We start from the raw sequence: 17,836 nt of genomic DNA, 5'->3' as shown, positions 1-17,836 counted from the left end.
TGACTTATTTTCAATATAAAAGTAATTGTGGCTGGATTTTGTTTTACCTTTTATCACAGTCGTGGGCATGTCAAAGATTAGTAACAACGTTGGCTTTGATGCATTGTTAGTTTTTGTGCAGCATTAGATTTTAATTTTTTCTCCCTCATTTATTGTTGGTGGCTGTTTTTGCCCCATTGACTTCCATTATAATGACATTTTTTGATTTGCAAAGCCATGACACCATATAATAATGCATTCTTGATGGTTGGTGGATTTCCCTTTTGGGAAGAGGTAAAATTTGTTAATTTTACAGTTGATCACTAGGTGGGACCATTAACCCACTATCACAATGGAAGTCAATGGGGCAAAAACAGCCACCAACAACAAATTGGGGAGAAAACATGTAAATCTAATGCTGCACAAAAACTAACAATGCATCAAAGCCAATGTTGTTACTAATCTTTGACATGCCCAAGACTGTGAGAAAAGGTAAAAAAATATCCTGTCCACAATCACTTTTTATATTGAAAATATGTAATTTTGTGTGGTTTTTCTTTCCCAAATCAGTGACATCATTTATGAACTTGGTAATTAAAAAGTTAAAATCTTGGATTTTTTTTTTAAAGTTTGGTAGTTTTGATCAGGACTGAGGTTGATTAATAGATTTATGCAAAAAAAATTGAAAAAAATATTTATCTGATACATTTTTACAGCAGTTTAATTTAGTGGATGTTTTCATCCACGAACATCCCGAAAGAGTAGTGAATTTGCCCACAGTGATGCTCTCCAGTGAATGGGTGCCGTCAGAATGAGAGCTGATAAAAACATCACAATAATCCACACCGCTCCAGTCCATCAGTTAATGTCTTGAGAAGCCAAAAACGAATCTGTGACCCTGGAGTCTCTGGGGTATTTTGAAGCAATAGACAAAAAAAACATTGTATGTGTCAAAATTATAAACTTTTCTTTTATGCCAAAAATCATTAGGATATTAAGTAAAGATCATGTTTCATGCAGACATTTTGTAAGATTCCTACCGTAAATATATCAAAACTTACATTTTGATTCATAATATGCCTTACTTGGACAACTTCAAAGGTGATTTTCTCAGTATTTAGATTTTTTTTTTTTTTTTTGCATTCTCAGATTACAGATTTTCAAATAGTTGTATCTCGAACCTAATAAGCCATCATACGTTAATGGAATGATTATTTATTCAGCTTTCAGATGATGTACAAATCTCAATTTTGAAAAATTGACACTTAAGATTGGTTTTGTGGTCCATGGTTCTGACGGCACCCATTCACTTTAGAGCATCCACATTGGTGATGCACTACATTTCTCTGCAAATTTTCTTTTCCGGCTGAACTAATGCTTGACAGACCTCATGAAATGGCTTAAAAGCACAGTCCTCTTATACAATAACCATTGTGCTTTCATTTGCACAGATGCGTTGACCCCAGCTTTGCCTACAGTTGCATATCAAGCTAAAATCTTTGAAGGAATTTTAAAAGTTAAACCTAAAATGAGTGTTTTTTTTATATATACATATTCTTCAAATATTATCTTGTCAGGTTTTAATGTAAGCGAGCAGAGCCACAAAACCTCATCATTTGAATGTCATGCGGTCTTTGAATGTGTGTTGATGTTTCCCAGTTCTCTTTGCTTCTCCCCGTCTCAGATGTGATGTGCAATAACGATGTGAAACAAAGCTGCACCGATTCACACTGTGATTTCAGTTCAGTCTGTGACAGAGCCTCTGAAAACACGGACACCTTCGCTCTAATTAGAAACTTTCTTTTCCTTCCTCCATGGAGAGATTAGAGCTGTCACTTTATCTGTGTGTGTGTGTGTGTGTGTGTGTGTGTGTGTGTGTGTGTGTGTGTGTGTGCGTGTGTGCGCGCGTCTCGTGAAGCCTGTCAAGAACATATCCAGGTCACATTTCACTGCAACATCAAAATACAATTATATTTTGCATAAATATAATGAAGCCTATTTTAAGTCCAATAAGATGTTTTGGCATTTTTACATTCTATTCAATGTTGCACACGAGTAAAACACACTTTTATAATAAAAATAATGTCTTTGTTGTCACTTCTGATCAGTTTCATTGAATGTGATGTTGCTGAATAAAAGTGTTGTTCTCAAAAAAGAAAAGAAAGAGGTAGTTTTCATGCTTTTTTTATTTTGGGTTAAACGTGAGCTGGACACATTCTTGACAGGTTTGTGTGTGTGTGTGTGTGTGTGTGTGTGTGTGTGCGTGTGTGCGTGTGTGCGTGTGTTTTCCCACCACCCACAGAACTTAAGAGGACAGTATTCTTCATGTTAATATTACTGTATCTGCTGCTTTAAGAAGTCAGGGCACCGTTTCAAATATAAATGACAAAAAAGTAAATGTATATATATATATATATATTTTTGAACTTAGATCTTGTATTTCGTGTCTCTTGATGAGTCTCATTGTCAGTCCTGCGGTGTATCTGTATGTCCAGACTGTGAATCAGGAGTGTTTTTCTGTTTCAGTGATTGAACATGTTTTGTGTTTTCTCATCTGTCGGCCTTTTGTGGTGCATGCAAAGACCCGAGGTCAAAATGTAAAGACTGCGTCTGAAGAATATGTACAGTTCAATGCAATGTGAGACAGTCGGATAAACATATTAACCTTGTAAAAAAACAAGCAAACAGCTTTCTTTTCTTTCTGTTTGAAACGGCATTAACATTTGAATCCATCTTCTAGATTTCCTGAGGTTTACTTAAAGTAGGAACTTAACAGTCGCAAAGAATCGTTTATTACACAGAATTTGCGCCAAAATCACAACCATAATTATGTCAGCATCATTTTACAAATGCCGTCATCTGTCTTGCACACATCCAGTCTGCTTTTCTTCATTAGTAACATGCAATTATATTTAACTCCTTGCATTCCTTCTTATGTAGACAACAGGTAAAGAATAAAAATAAAAAATAATTATATATATATATATAGCTGATACTTTGTTAAAAGGTAAAATCACAAATCTTATTTTGATTATTGCCCTGCAACCACGTTACAAATAATATGAAGTTCATGCATTAACCAAAAAAACAGCTAGTAGACTAAAGATCTTGGACATGCACATTCTTAAATTACAAAAACTTACATCTCACATTATTTTTGACATTATGACTTTATTTCTTGCATCTTGCAATTCTGACTTTGCATTCTCCGTTTACATCTTGCAATTGTGATTTTCTTTCTCACAGCTGTTTATCCATATCGCAATTCTGTTTATATCTTGCAATTCGGAGAAACAAACAAACTCATAATTGCGAGAAAAATTGTTTATTGTGAGTTAAAATGTTGCAATTTGATTGTTTTTTTTTTTAAAGGTCCCGTTCTTCGTGATTCCATGTTTTAAACTTTAGTTAGTGTGTAATGTTGTTGTTAGAGTATAAATAATATCTGTAAAATTCTAAAGCTCAAAGTTCAATGCCAAGCGAGATATTTGATTTAACAGAATTCGCCTACATCGAACGACCCGTTTGGACTACATCCCTCTAGTTCCTGTAGTAATGACGTCACTAAAACAGTTTTTTGACTAACCACCACCCACATGAATTCACAAAAAGGGGGCGTGGCCTTGTTGCGCGCCGACGGAGAAGAAGGAAGAGTTGCGTTCTGTTAATGACAGGCGGCAAGGAACTCGACCGGAAGTTGAAGTCTTTTAGCAGAACTTCAGTTGCGTTAGCATTCCCATTGACTCCCATTCATTTTGGCGTCACTTTGACAGCGAATAACTTTACATCTGAGGCGTTTAAAGACTCCGTTTGTCCATTATTTATTTCTAAAGATACATGACAATGTATAAAGGGCTCCATTACCTTCTATGTTACATTATGGCCCCGTAGAAACAGTTTTTGTAAAAAATAGGCTAACGATTGTCTCAATCGAGTTCTAATGGGGTCGCTGTGTCCATTTCTTTTACTGTCTATGGTTAATGACTTGTGTTTGTCGCCATGTCGTTGAAACGCTGTTATTTTCATCTCGGAGTCCAATCATCTTTGTTAGGGCTTCCCAGAGACGCTGTACTTGGAGATTAATGGTTACAATTTATGTTTAACTCGGTTCCCGAAAATTATAATCCACATGTAAAACAATGTGCAGCTCATTTTGCTGAGGACAACTTCCTCAATCTCAATCAGTTTAATGCCGGATTCGCACAAAGATTATTCCTGAAAGATGGAGCAGTTCCCTCTTTGTCTGGAGAAGGCGTTGTTTATGGACCACAACCGGTAAATGTATTTTATTATTTAAGTTGGTGCGTTTAACAGTTTCTGTAACCTACTACACAAATGGCAACGCTGTTTAGCTTTGTTAACTAGATGTTAGGGCTGTGCAAAAAAATCGAAGGCTATTTTCATGCGCATCTCGTCAGTAAAAACGCTCCTGTGATTATAAGTACATCTCCAGCATGTGTGTTCAGATCAGGATTGCCAGGTTTTCAAAACAAATCCTGGCCACTTGCTTCTCAAAACTAGTCCAATGGTGTTTCCAGGAGGGCAGTGTGCGCTCCAGCTGCTGTCGAATCACAACACAGGAACCGCTGGCCCAATCACAACTCGTTACGTATTTCTGAAGGAGGGACTTTATAGAACAATGAAGTCATCAGCCCGTTTTTATGAAAGTGAAAACAGCGTATACAGATAGGTGAATTGTGTGAAAAATACTGTTTTTACACGCGAAACATGAACACATGTTATATTGCACACTGTAAACACAATCAAAGCTTAAAAAAACATGAAAAACGTGACCTTTAATCCTGTTGAAACAAGCTTCCATATGATCCTCTTAAAATTCATGAGAAAGGAAAACAGTAGAGAGTTCAGAAGAAGATACCAGCTCAGATCATAGTGAGATCTCAGGGCACTGTTTGAGATCTGACAGATGTGTGTGGTTTCAGGAATCATTTGCTTTGCATTTCACCTCATTGCTTTCTTGGAGACACATTTGAGAAACTAAGCAAACTTGTTTTCTTTATTCCTGTTGTTATTCCTAGCCTTTAGATTAGAATGTTTCTAAACTGATGATGATGATGATGATGGTTTCCATGCTCGTCATCTTCTCTCCCATTGGTCTTGATGTGGGTCTCTAATATATGTAGGTCTTCTTCTGTGCTTTCACTACAGACACTGTCGCCATGATGGGAAACAAAACCGCAGAGTTTGTGTTTTTCAGGCTATGAGCAGCTGTATCCATAACGTCCAGGGAGTTACCATCCATAACAAAAACACGCTTCTGAGAAGACTGGAGTGAAGAGCATGAATATTGCATGACAGTCTCTCTGCTCTTCTCTGTGTGATCTACAGCTCCACACACACTCCAGCATGTTTACAGAGAGCACAGCTTCTAGATCAAGACTTATTCATTTACATTCAGAGACCAGCATCTCAGTTAGTGCATTTTCTACAGTTTGTTTGGAAAAACTGTGCTTCTTGTTCCTCGTGGATGGAGAATGTTTCCAAACCGTTGTCCATCCCTTTATGCAGAACATTGATAATGTAAAAAAATTCTCAATTTTAATTATTATGAAATAAAATAATAATTATAAAACTATATAAGATGATAATATCATTATTTTGGATGTTTATTAATAGAAGCAAAATAATCAAGCAAAATAAAATGAGCAAGCATGCAAACAACTTTCAACATTCTTCCAGCAAAAACAAACTCTTCCGTGCAGTTAAGAGTTATGTGTGTTTTTTTAATTATGTTTTCAAAATGTTAGCACAAAAATGTTATTTATACATCTTTCGTGAAACATTTGTTTCCTGAAATCCTTTAGTTGGATGCTCGTCTAACGTTTTTTAAATGTTACTTGTTTCAGAACATTCAAAAGTAACATTCCCATAATTATTGCAAAGTTCTAAAACGGAATGTTCACTCAACATCTGCAAAACCAAGAATATAAAAATAAAAAAACCTGGATGTTTTGAATGTTTTAGCTTTATGGTAAAGTTAGCAAAAGCTTCATAAAATATAGTTTTGTTAGCTGGAACAATGACGAATGTAATATTGCTTTTATACAACAAGTTAATTTTGAGTATCTTACATTTCATACACGACATCCCGGATTATTTTGTCTCAAAATAGTTTAAAATCAAGTCTAAACAAAGACAATTGTTGTGCATTACCTTGGTGTTTTGTTCACGAAGGAATCCATGTTTTTGAGCGAATCGGTTGAGTGAATGATGCACTGACTCCAGACGTGTTATCGTGTCCTGAATGAATCGAATCGGTTGAAAAGTGGTTAAAAATGACTCTCTAATGATTGGGTTGTGATGCTGATGCAGTCTGCTGTGAGAGGTGCTCTAAGGACAGTCTGACTCAATGCAGACGCTGAATGTGTGTGTGTGAACTGTTTCTAATGAAGTTACTGCACGCTCAAAACAGCTCAGTTACCCTCTAAATACAGCCGGCTGAAGCTAGCGCTGAGTGTGTGTGTGTGTGTGTGTGTGTGTGGGAGGTTGTACTATTGCGGTTTGATTGCTCACAAATGGAAATCAGATATGCATGACTCAAATGATACTTCAGCACTACTGTCAATTGTTTTGCAATATGTCAATGGATTAAATTGATGCGGTTATTCAGAAGCACAGACTTGACGTACAGCTGCTTCCCTGCAGGCGACACCGATCTGACACTTTAATATAACTATATAGGAACGCTTTAATATTTCTCTGTGACATGAAGAATTTCTACAGGGCCACGGCAGTTTTTACCTGAAAAAAGTTGAAGTTTCTCAGTCTGATTGGTGTCAGAGGTGTATTATATTTAGTGCTTTTCATTAATACACATTTAAGTAAAGTGTTACCGAACGTTATAATGGTTTGTAATGACATTAAAAGAACAGTTCACCCCCAAAATGTGTATTTTTTGAGAAATTCACTCACCCTCAGGCCATCCAAGATGTAGATGAGTTTGTTTCTTCATCGGAATTGCATCCTCTGTAACGGATGCTCTGCAGTGAATGGGTGCCGTCAGAACGAGAGTCCAAACAGCTGATAAAAACTTCACAATAATCCACAGCACTCATTTATTGCTGTGAATTATTGTGATGTTTTTATCAACTGTTTGGACTCTCGTTCTGACGGCACCCATTCACTGCTGTGCAAGTGATGCAATGCTACATTTCTCCAAAATCTGATGAAGAAACAAACTCATCTACATCTTGGATGGCCTGAGGGTGAGTTAAATATCAGCAAATTTTAAGTCAACCATTCTTTAAGATGATTTTTGTTTAAATTAACCCTTTAACAGAGATTGATCTCAAATCAAACTCATTTGGATCCATGCACTGTAACAGCAACCTAAATCTGTTGCTATGAGACGGACTGCTTCATTAGAGGAAGCAACATTGTGTGTGTGTGTGTGTGTGTATCAAACAGAATGTTATATGTTGCATCTTAAGCCATTTTCATTATAACCGAGAGAACAGAATAACACATAAACACATTGTGCTGCGTATGGAGATGTTTCTCGCTGTGATTCATGCTGCCGCCGTCTCAGTGTCTTTTATAACCTGACACTTTTATAGCCACTTTAATTACTGTAATCAAACGCATACGTTCTTACGTACGCTCACGTTCACAAATGTTTGGAAATGCTTCAAGGGTTCAGTCGGCAAACTTGAACTCAAATCCACGACGATGAACGCTGCCAGACGAGCTGCATGAAGTGAACGGGAAATTAATCGCCTCTGTCTGACCTATAAAGAAACAGAATTAATGTAATAAAACCACATCAAACATCAGATTTAGGTGATCAGTAGCTTTAGTCTGAGGTAGAACAGTGCTGTTTTCACGATTAATGATGCTTTCGCGGATGCTGTAATAAAGAATGCTGTTGAAATCCATTTGTAATCAATAATGGTCTGCTCTAATTAATTGTGCATTTCAGAGTTCCTATGGAAATATTTCCATGCAGTTTTAATGCCAAAACATATTTTTTTACCTTCATTATTTGCCCACATAAGCACAAATGTGGTGTAAAAAAAAAAATAAAATAATATATATATATATATATATATATATATATATATATATATATATATATACAGTATTGTTCAAAATAATAGCAGTACAATGTGACTAACCAGAATAATCAAGGTTTTTAGTATATTTTTTATTGCTACGTGGCAAACAAGTTACCAGTAGGTTCAGTAGATTCTCAGAAAACAAATGAGACCCAGCATTCATGATATGCACGCTCTTAAGGCTGTGCAATTGGGCAATTAGTTGAAAGGGGTGTGTTCAAAAAAATAGCAGTGTCTACCTTTGACTGTACAAACTCAAAACTATTTTGTACAAACATTTTTTTTTTCTGGGATTTAGCAATCCTGTGAATCACTAAACTAATATTTAGTTGTATGACCACAGTTTTTCAAAACTGCTTGACATCTGTGTGGCATGGAGTCAACCAACTTGTGGCACCTCTCAGCTGTTATTCCACTCCATGATTCTTTAACAACATTCCACAATTCATTCACATTTCTTGGTTTTGCTTCAGAAACAGCATTTTTGATATCACCCCACAAGTTCTCAATTGGATTAAGGTCTGGAGGTTGGGCTGGCCACTCCATAACATTAATTTTGTTGGTTTGGAACCAAGACTTTGCCCGTTTACTAGTGTGTTTTGGGTCATTGTCTTGTTGAAACAACCATTTCAAGGGCATGTCCTCTTCAGCATAGGGCAACATGACCTTTTCAAGTATTTTAACATATGCAAACTGATCCATGATCCCTGGTATGCGATAAATAGGCCCAACACCATAGTAGGAGAAACATGCCCATATCATGATGCTTGCACCTCCATGCTTCACTGTCTTCACTGTGTACTGTGGCTTGAATTCAGAGTTTGGGGGTCGTCTCACAAACTGCCTGTGGCCCTTGGACCCAAAAAGAACAATTTTACTCTCATCAGTCCACAAAATGTTCCTCCATTTCTCTTTAGGCCAGTTGATGTGTTCTTTGGCAAATTGTAACCTCTTCTGCACATGCCTTTTTTTTAACAGAGGGACTTTGCGGGGGATTCTTGAAAATAGATTCGCTTCACACAGACGTCTTCTAACTGTCACAGTACTTACAGGTAACTCCAGACTGTCTTTGATCATCCTGGAGGTGATCATTGGCTGAGCCTTTGCCATTCTGGTTATTCTTCTATCCATTTTGATGGTTGTCTTCCATTTTCTTCCACGTCTCTCTGGTTTTGCTCTCCATTTTAAGGCATTGGAGATCATTTTAGCTGAACAGCCTATCATTTTTTGCACCTCTTTATAGGTTTTCCCCTCTCTAATCAACTTTTTAATCAAAGTACGCTCTTCTTCTGAACAATGTCTTGAACGACCCATTTTCCTCAGCTTTCAAATGCATGTTCAACAAGTGTTGGCTTCATCCTTAAATAGGGGCCACCTGATTCACACCTGTTTCTTCACAAAATTGATGACCTCAGTGATTGAATGCCACACTGCTATTTTTTTGAACACACCCCTTTCAACTAATTCAACTAATTGCCCAATTGCACAGCCTTAAGAGCGTGCATATCATGAATGCTGGGTCTCATTTGTTTTCTGAGAATCTACTGAACCTACTGGTAACTTGTTTGCAACGTAGCAATAAAAAAATATACGAAAAACCTTGATTATTCTGGTTAGTCACATTGTACTGCTATTATTTTGAACAATACTGTATATATATATATATATATATATATATATATATATATATATATATATATATATATATATATATATATATATAAATTAAGATTAAATAAAAAAATATTAAATAAAGTTCGATTTAAATAATTAAATACAAAAAAGTATACAATAAATAAATATATTTGATGACAAATAATAAATTTGAGTTGAATAAATTGATTAACATAATTAGATTAAAATAAATATCCTGATTAAAATAAAAATATATTAAATAAAAGCATAACGCTTTGTTAAATAATATATGTATATAAACTTTTGATTCAAATAAATCAATAATTCAAGTAATACAAATGTAATAAATAAATATATGTGATTAAAATAATACATTTTATTTACATATATTGATACAAAATAAAGATAATAATGTAATAGAACCTAAATATTTCCTAATAATATTTTAATACATTTTTTAATACATATTTTAATACAATTAATGGGGACTTTATACATAAAAAATGTATAGCTGCCTTTTACATTTGAAGATGAGTCCCTTGCATGAGAATGATCATATTATATTGAATGATCATATTTTGGGGTCAGTATATAAACCCCTGGTCTAGTGTTCAACAGTGATTATGGCCAGTGAGGCGATGATTTTAGATGTATTTTTCACCAAATCAGCATTTTAGAAGGATTTCTGAAGGATTACGCGACAATGAAAACTGAAGGAGTAATGATGCTGAAAAAACTGCTTTGAATCACATGAAAAAATTATATTTTACAATCTATTGAAATAGAAAACAGTTATTTGAAATGTTAATAATATTTCATAATTTTGCTGCTTTTTATAGCTTTCTGATCAAATTAATGCAGCCTTGGTGAACAGAAGAGACTCATTTCAAAGACATTAAAAATTGGAGGTAATCCAAACTTTTAACCTAGATATTTTAGATTATGGCTGGATACCATCTGAATTTAGTGTAAAAAAAGAAGACAAAAATGCAATATTAAGAAACAAACAAAGATCCTAACCTGTGCAAATTGATTCATAAACAACTGATTCTTACGAGCGGTTCTTTTAAGGAATCATTCTAAAAGACTCATGAGTTATTGCTTTGAATCATTCTAATGAATCACTAACTGGATTATTCAATGTGGCTTGTGAATAAATCTGCAAAAACAGGTTGCTGTAGACTGGAAAAAGGCTTTAAATTGTTTGTCAAATGAATCAGCTTTAACAATTGGCCAAATGAATGCATACGTTGGATTCACAGCATCCACATCAATATCTAACACAAAGATGCATCCGCTTTCTTCTCATTTACCGTAGCCTGCCATCTTCAGCCTGATTTAAGCTGCTCAGTGTATTTGTTCAATGACCCAGGAGGGAGATATTACATCATTTGTAGTTCTGGCGACAGCGGGATCTTCGACCAGCCGACAGGAGCGTGTCTAATCATAACTCGAGAGTTTCTGCAAGCATTTCTCTTTTCACAGTCATGGAGAATCCAGCACTAAGTAGCATTTTAGATCCGATCTGAAAGCAATCACCCAGAGAGATGGATGCTGAATAGCAGCTTCAGGCTAAAGACGCTCGATTAGATGAGCAGCAGAGCGAGAATCTCCTCCAGACACGCACCAAGTCTGAGAAATGAATAGCCATTGTATTTAATAGTTTGGGTTCTGTTGTTAATGCGGTCGTGGTCTAATGGTTAGAGAATCGGACACAGAAAAAAAACAGTGTTTGTGTTCACAGCATGAGACTTGATGCTTGTTCTTGTCTCGTATTCTGGGATTTGGAAATGGGTCATTCTACGGAAATGTCCATTTTTCTGTCCCCAGCCTTTACAGAAATATTACACTTGAAAAACACTTTAGGTTTACAATTTTTTTATATTTAAAAATGAAACAATATGTTATTTGAACAATTACACTTTCTTGAGCCATCAATGTGGCAATATTTGATTTTTATTAATTAATTAGAATTCCAAGCACTACAGAAGTGCTCGTCCCCACAGTCATGTACAGAGGGAAAATGCTTTATTTTGAGGTCAAAAACAGTGTTTTCTTCCATTTAAAATACAACCATGTGACCATAACTATAAAATATATGATGTAAATTACATTAAAAAACAAAATGCTAAATAAATATTATAAAATATATAATGAAAGTAGTGGTCCCCTGGAGTTGTGTCACTGGTGTTACCGTTTAACAAAAAAGCTCTTATTTTGAAATAACAATCACGCTGATGACATCACTCGACTTTCTTCTTCCAATTTTCTGGAGATCTATGAAGAGAAGCCCATGGTAAGTCCACTGTCTCTTTTCAATTATCAGAAATCTTCTCATTTATCTCATGATTTCATATGAAGCTTTTAGTTGAAGTCACTGGTATGACCTCTTTTATTGTTTGGGCATTGTAAAAAACTAGAATACAAATGGATTAAACTACTTAATTTAGTGAGTACACCATGATTGACAACATGTGGTTTGATACCTTGCAGCAGCCATTTTGTAAAATGCAGTTTTCATGAAAATTGTCACTGGTGTTACTGTCACTGGTGTCACCTTCCTTATGGGTAACACCAGTGAAGATCAGTAACACCAGTGACTCCCTTTTATAGATAAACTTTGTTCAAAGCTATTCATTTAGTTATTTTGCATAAAATAGCACTAAAATTATGATTCTAACTTTTCTTTGTCATTGTTAATCCTCCTTTGGTCATGTATTTCTAAATTGAAGGTATGGCTAAACTGAGTGCAGCTGAGAAACAGCGACTATACAGAAAGCGTAGGGATGCTGATCCTGAACGCAGAGCAGAGTATTTGAAGAAAAAGAAACAGAGCTATGTCCGTGACATTGACACACAAAAAAGAAAGAGAGTAAGTAATTTGGGTGAAAGGGAGAAGAGATATAAGCGAAAGGCATGGAGGGCCCGTCAGCAAAGATGCAGGCAAAGAGTCAGAGCAGGAGCATTGACAAAAAATCTCATTCTGTATGATTTATATGCATTTTGAAAAATAGGGACAAGGGTTATGTCCTCATAAGTCACCCTCTCCTTGTAATACCTGTGTCATACCCATGTCATTATACAGAGTTGTGTCCTGATATGATACAGAAACAAGAGCACTCTCTCTCGCTCACTCTCACACACACACACTCTCTCTATCTCTCACACACACACTCAAGCTAGGGTTAAATGAGTGAGAACTTTTTTTCAAGAAAATATTTTGCTTTACAGACAACTACAACAAGGGAGGAGACAACGTAGGAGAGATGCACAAAGGAAACGGAAATAGAGAAACTGAAAGACAAGATCATCAGTTAGAAACAAAGATATGAAATGGTGAAGAAATGAAGTTAAAATGTTAAGTTAAAATGTTGTCTATGATATTTTTCTAACTCTGATTTCAGTTCTTATGAAATGAGTCATATATGTTATGTATGTCACTGGTGATTTGTTGTGTCACTGGTGTTACTGTTTTTTTTTCTTTCACATTAAATAAAATCTGTCATATGTGGCATAATGATCATTTTAAATTCATTGAATTCTGCTGCACTTAAGAGTTAAGCTTTAAATGATTTTTATTATTGCTTGTTTAAAACCTTTTTTTTTCAAATATTTTCATTGTTATAGCAAATACATGGTTGTGCAATTGAACTAACATCATTCAGTCACATTTTTAACAAACCTGATTAAAATAAATTAAACATAATCACCGTATTAGTTAGATCATCATTAATTTTCTGTACCTCTGACTGCATGTGCTGAAAAAAAAATGTAAAAATATTTCATAATCACCTTTAATATCGCTAAAGAAGTAAGGTAACACCAGTGACAAAAAAATGGTGTATGCGGTCTTTAAATACATGCACACAAAAAATAAAAAATCATTAAGCTGTAATTTATGTGTACTCATAAAGTCAAAGGGTAATCTAATAATGTGGTCTAAGTTTAAATGTTAGAAAAAGAAATAAATTTTAAGAGATCTTGCCATACCAAATGTGGACGTTTCTGTAGAATGACCCAAATGTCAGGGGTAATACTGGGTATTGGGACAGCTCTGTCTGTGAGACTTTCACATCACATGTGATGCTGCTGAATTATCCCTGATGTGAGGCGCTTCGTGCATGTGCATGAGAATAAAGACAGTTGGACATGCTCATATTCATGAAATATGATTTAAATATGATGCTGACACTGGAAACACACTTTTACGTTGCTCAGGGTTTCTTGCAACTTTATCTGCCGTGCCACATGCAAAAGTCATAGTCCAGTTTTTATTTTAGACATTTAAAAAACAGCTTTTGCAGCTTTATGGCTGCTCTGAAAGATTCAGTTACAGTAGTAATTATTTAGACTGACTGATTCTTTAGAATGACTCTCAAAGAGTCATTCTTATGACTCTTTTTTTTAATGATTCCGTAAAAGAACCGCTCATAAGAATCATTTGTTTATGAATCAGTCTACACAGATTTTTTGTTTTATCTATTTAAACTCAATTCAGACGGTAAACTGTCATAAGTTTCCTCACCAAGGCTGTATTTATTTAATAATAAAAGGCAGTAAAGCAGTAATTTTTATTCGTAGGCTTCTGTATGTTTCACCAAATCAGCATTGAATGATTTCTGAAAGAGTATGTGACGATGAAAACTGAAGGAGTAATGATGCTGTAAAAACAGCTTTGAATCGCATGAAAAAATTATGTTTTATAATGTATTGAAATAGAAAATGGTTATTTGAAATGTTAATAATATTTCATAATTTTGCTGTTTTTAATAGCTTTCTGATCAAATTAATGCAGCCTTGGCGAGCAGAAGAGACTCATTTCAAAGAAATTAAAAATGTGAGATAATCCAAACTTTTAACATAAATATTTTAGATTATGGCTGGATACCGTCTGAATTGTGTGTAAAAAAGAAGACAAAATTGCAATATAAAGAAAGAAACAAACAAACAAAGATCCTAACCTGTGCAAATTGATTCACAAACAAATGATTCTTACGAGCGGTTCTTTTAAGGAATCATTCAAAAAGACTCATGAGTTATTGCTTTGAATCATTCTAATGAATCACTAACTGAATTATTCAATGTGGCTACGGCTAGTGAATAAATCGGCAAAAACAGGTTGTTGTAGACTGGAAAAGGCTTGAAATTGCTATTAACAATTGGCCAAAATAAGGAGGTTTTGGATCCTTTGTGCACCATTTTGATTTTAAAATGCATTGCTTTTGCAACAGAGCTCAAATCATCCTGTTGAAGAAAAGAGTATATCTCAGTTCTGCTCTCTGTCAAAATGAGAGAGTGTTTTATAAGAGCCAAGACTGAGACTGAAACTTTCATGAAGCTTCTTAAATACTTTAACTGGCTTTTTTCATTTTCAGACCGCGAATGTGTGTTCGTCGTTTCCGGCAGAATTCCTGAGCAGACGTCTGCGAGATCTTTACACGAGAGCATCTGCATCCATCACACACGCCGCTGTCTGCTTTCTGACACTGCATGAAAACTAAACCAGCTGTTTCTGCAGATGGAAGTAAAGTGGCTTTAGAGATGATTCTTCTATCTGCTTTTGGCATCAAATGGACTGATGTATCGCCAGACCAGTATTTGCTCATTCTGAGATTATCAGAGTTGGTTTTGCTCATTTGGACGATTAATAAAAGCGTTTCTTGTGTCAGATCCGGGAGCTTTGAAATATGATGCAGACATGTAGGTGTAAAACCATTAGTTTAGTTCTGGTATTTGGGGCTTTTGAAGAGTTTCTGCCGTGATCTTGAGTGTTTGAGGTTAAGGGCGTTTATTGTGGACGGATGTGAAATGTGGCAGAGGATGAAGAGAGTGATGTCACTGTCTGATGATAGATTGATCTGAATGGGGCTCACATTCGATGAGGTCAGACTCAAAGGTGCGTCATTTACTGACACGTCATTTGTAAAGGCAGCTCTGACGAATTGCACGTCCGTCTTTAACACACACACATTTATCAGTTCTGAAGGGTTTATGATGAGAAGCATTAAGAGAAAATAGTGCCAGTGAAAATAGCATCACTCACGGCCTCAACGATCAACCTCAACAACCTGAGTCTGAAAATAACTTCAGGTTGAGAAAATACTTTCAGACATAGATGTATCAAATATGCATCAATTTAATTTCTTTATGCATCAATTTTATTTTATTTTTATTTTATTTTATTTTATTTTATTTTATCATTAATTGATCCAATTAGAATTTTGGCATTTTTCCTTTCATATTTTATTTACGTGTTTATTTTATTTTATTTTATTTTGTGTCTATACATCAAATTCTGTAATGGATCCAATTTTAGTTGACTACAACTAAACTTTTTACAATTTTATTTTATTTTTATTTATTTTATCTGTGCATCAAATTCTTTTATGGATGCAGTTTTAGTTGACCACAAATATCATAATTTTTTGTTTTGTTTTAACTTTTGCAGTTTGTCCATCACATTTTATTTTCCGTCATATTTGATCGAATTTTTTATTATTTAAAATGTTTATATTGTCTCTATAAATCAAATTCTTTTATGGGTCAAATTTTAATTGACTACAAATATAATCCTTTTTTTTCATCATCATTTTGTCATTTTTTTTCTCTTTTATATTTTCTGTTCATCATACTCTTGAGTTATGACTTTGTCGACAAATCGAATTTGTGTGTGTGTGTTTTTTTTGTGAATTGAGTCATGCATCACTATTGCTGGGACTTATAGTTTCCCTAGAAAATGCAAAACCGTTACATTTTGCATAGGTTTTATCTCTTGTTGTTTTAACAGGGAGTCTGATTGTCTCTGCTGTTGCTCGTGCACACAGCTCTGGGAGGATGGAGTGTGTCAGGCTTCATTAGGGAGATAGAGAGAGCCCAGAAAACACACCTCCACACCCCTGAGAGAGGAACAAAGCACTGGACGATGACACGAGGGTCAGCAGTTTGTCTGCTTTCTCAGCACGTAGAGCCATGACTAATCCTATTAATGCATGTGAGATAAAACACGCAACACACACTTCATCAGTTTTAATCTCAGATAACACAGTTTTTGGGTTTGCATGCATGACCTTGTTTACATCATACATTTTAAGCATTACATTTTTTATGCTTTGTGCAAAAGTTACATCTTCTTCTGTTTACTTATCAAATTTCTCTTCATATGTGAAACGATAAGAAGTCATTTTTGCAGTTGCAATATTTACAAAAAGAAATATTCTTGACGACAGTGATGTGCGTGAACGTCGGAGGCTGGTGGAAGAGATTACGCTGCTTGAGGAGAATATTCGATAAGCAGATGGCAGAATCAGTGATAAATAAACACACTCGTCATGCAGTGATACACACACACCTGTCTACACACACACACACACACACAGTCAGAAAATAGCAGATGGTTAATGCTGGTGTTCAGAATGTCGGCTGAGTTCCCACACGGATAGCAGCATTGAACCCCATTCGTTTGGAAGATGGAAGAAATGAAGGAAGAACTTCTTTAAATGCGAGAGGAGATGAGTGTGAGGTGTTTCTGTGTGTGTGTGTGTGTGTGTGTGTGTGGTCTCTGAATGACCTGTTTTCCGATATGTCCGTCAGGTCCAAGTCATCTGTCTCACTGACAGCCTGCGAGACTATTTCAGTCCTCACAGATCTATCGCGGCTCAAAGGCACACGGGTGACTTTCAGTCTGATTGCGTGTCAAAGCATCCGAGGCCTTTCTGCTTGTACCTGCATTTGTACATTTGGGGGCGAAAAGCCTGTAAAATGTCTCGGGTGCTGCAATAAATGGTGTCTGAAAATGACAGAGCTTATATTTACAGCCCTCCAGATCAGTTCTCAGTTATGCGTTTATGTATCAAGTTCAGATGTTTCTCAGAAATTTCTAAAATAGTCTTAATAATCGATAGCTGGCTGTCATCCAGTAGGGTTATAAAATGAATGCGGTGCAGCTCAGATCATTTGAGGTCATGTAGAGTTTTCATTACTGACTTATTAAATCTGGGTAAAGTCAGAGACACCGATATCTCGTCTGAAACGCTACAGGAAACCTTCCAGCAACCACAAAGCAACGTTCTAGCAACATGATGTTGACACTTTTGCATTTTCTTCATGAAATTTAAAAATCAATTCTTGTTAATGCTTTATCACTCTAG

At 35.5% G+C, this 17,836-nt stretch overlaps 1 protein-coding gene across 1 annotated transcript in view; it reads left to right on the top strand.

The window, feature by feature from the left end:
• The window catches only part of LOC113048494 (potassium voltage-gated channel subfamily C member 2-like), a 59,464-nt gene extending 44,272 nt beyond the window's left edge, over positions 1-15,192 (top strand). The window contains exon 4 of the mRNA XM_026210345.1: positions 15,065-15,192. Within this exon, the coding sequence (XP_026066130.1) occupies positions 15,065-15,183 (119 nt within the window). The 3' untranslated portion in view covers positions 15,184-15,192. The remainder of the gene's footprint in view (positions 1-15,064) is intronic.
• The last annotated feature ends 2,644 nt before the right edge of the window (positions 15,193-17,836 follow it).

The sequence above is a fragment of the Carassius auratus genome, chromosome 29 (genome assembly GCF_003368295.1).
Source record: "Carassius auratus strain Wakin chromosome 29, ASM336829v1, whole genome shotgun sequence".
Lineage (NCBI taxonomy): Eukaryota > Metazoa > Chordata > Actinopteri > Cypriniformes > Cyprinidae > Carassius > Carassius auratus.
Note: the sequence above shows the minus strand (reverse complement) of the source record. Positions and strands in the feature narration are given on the sequence as shown.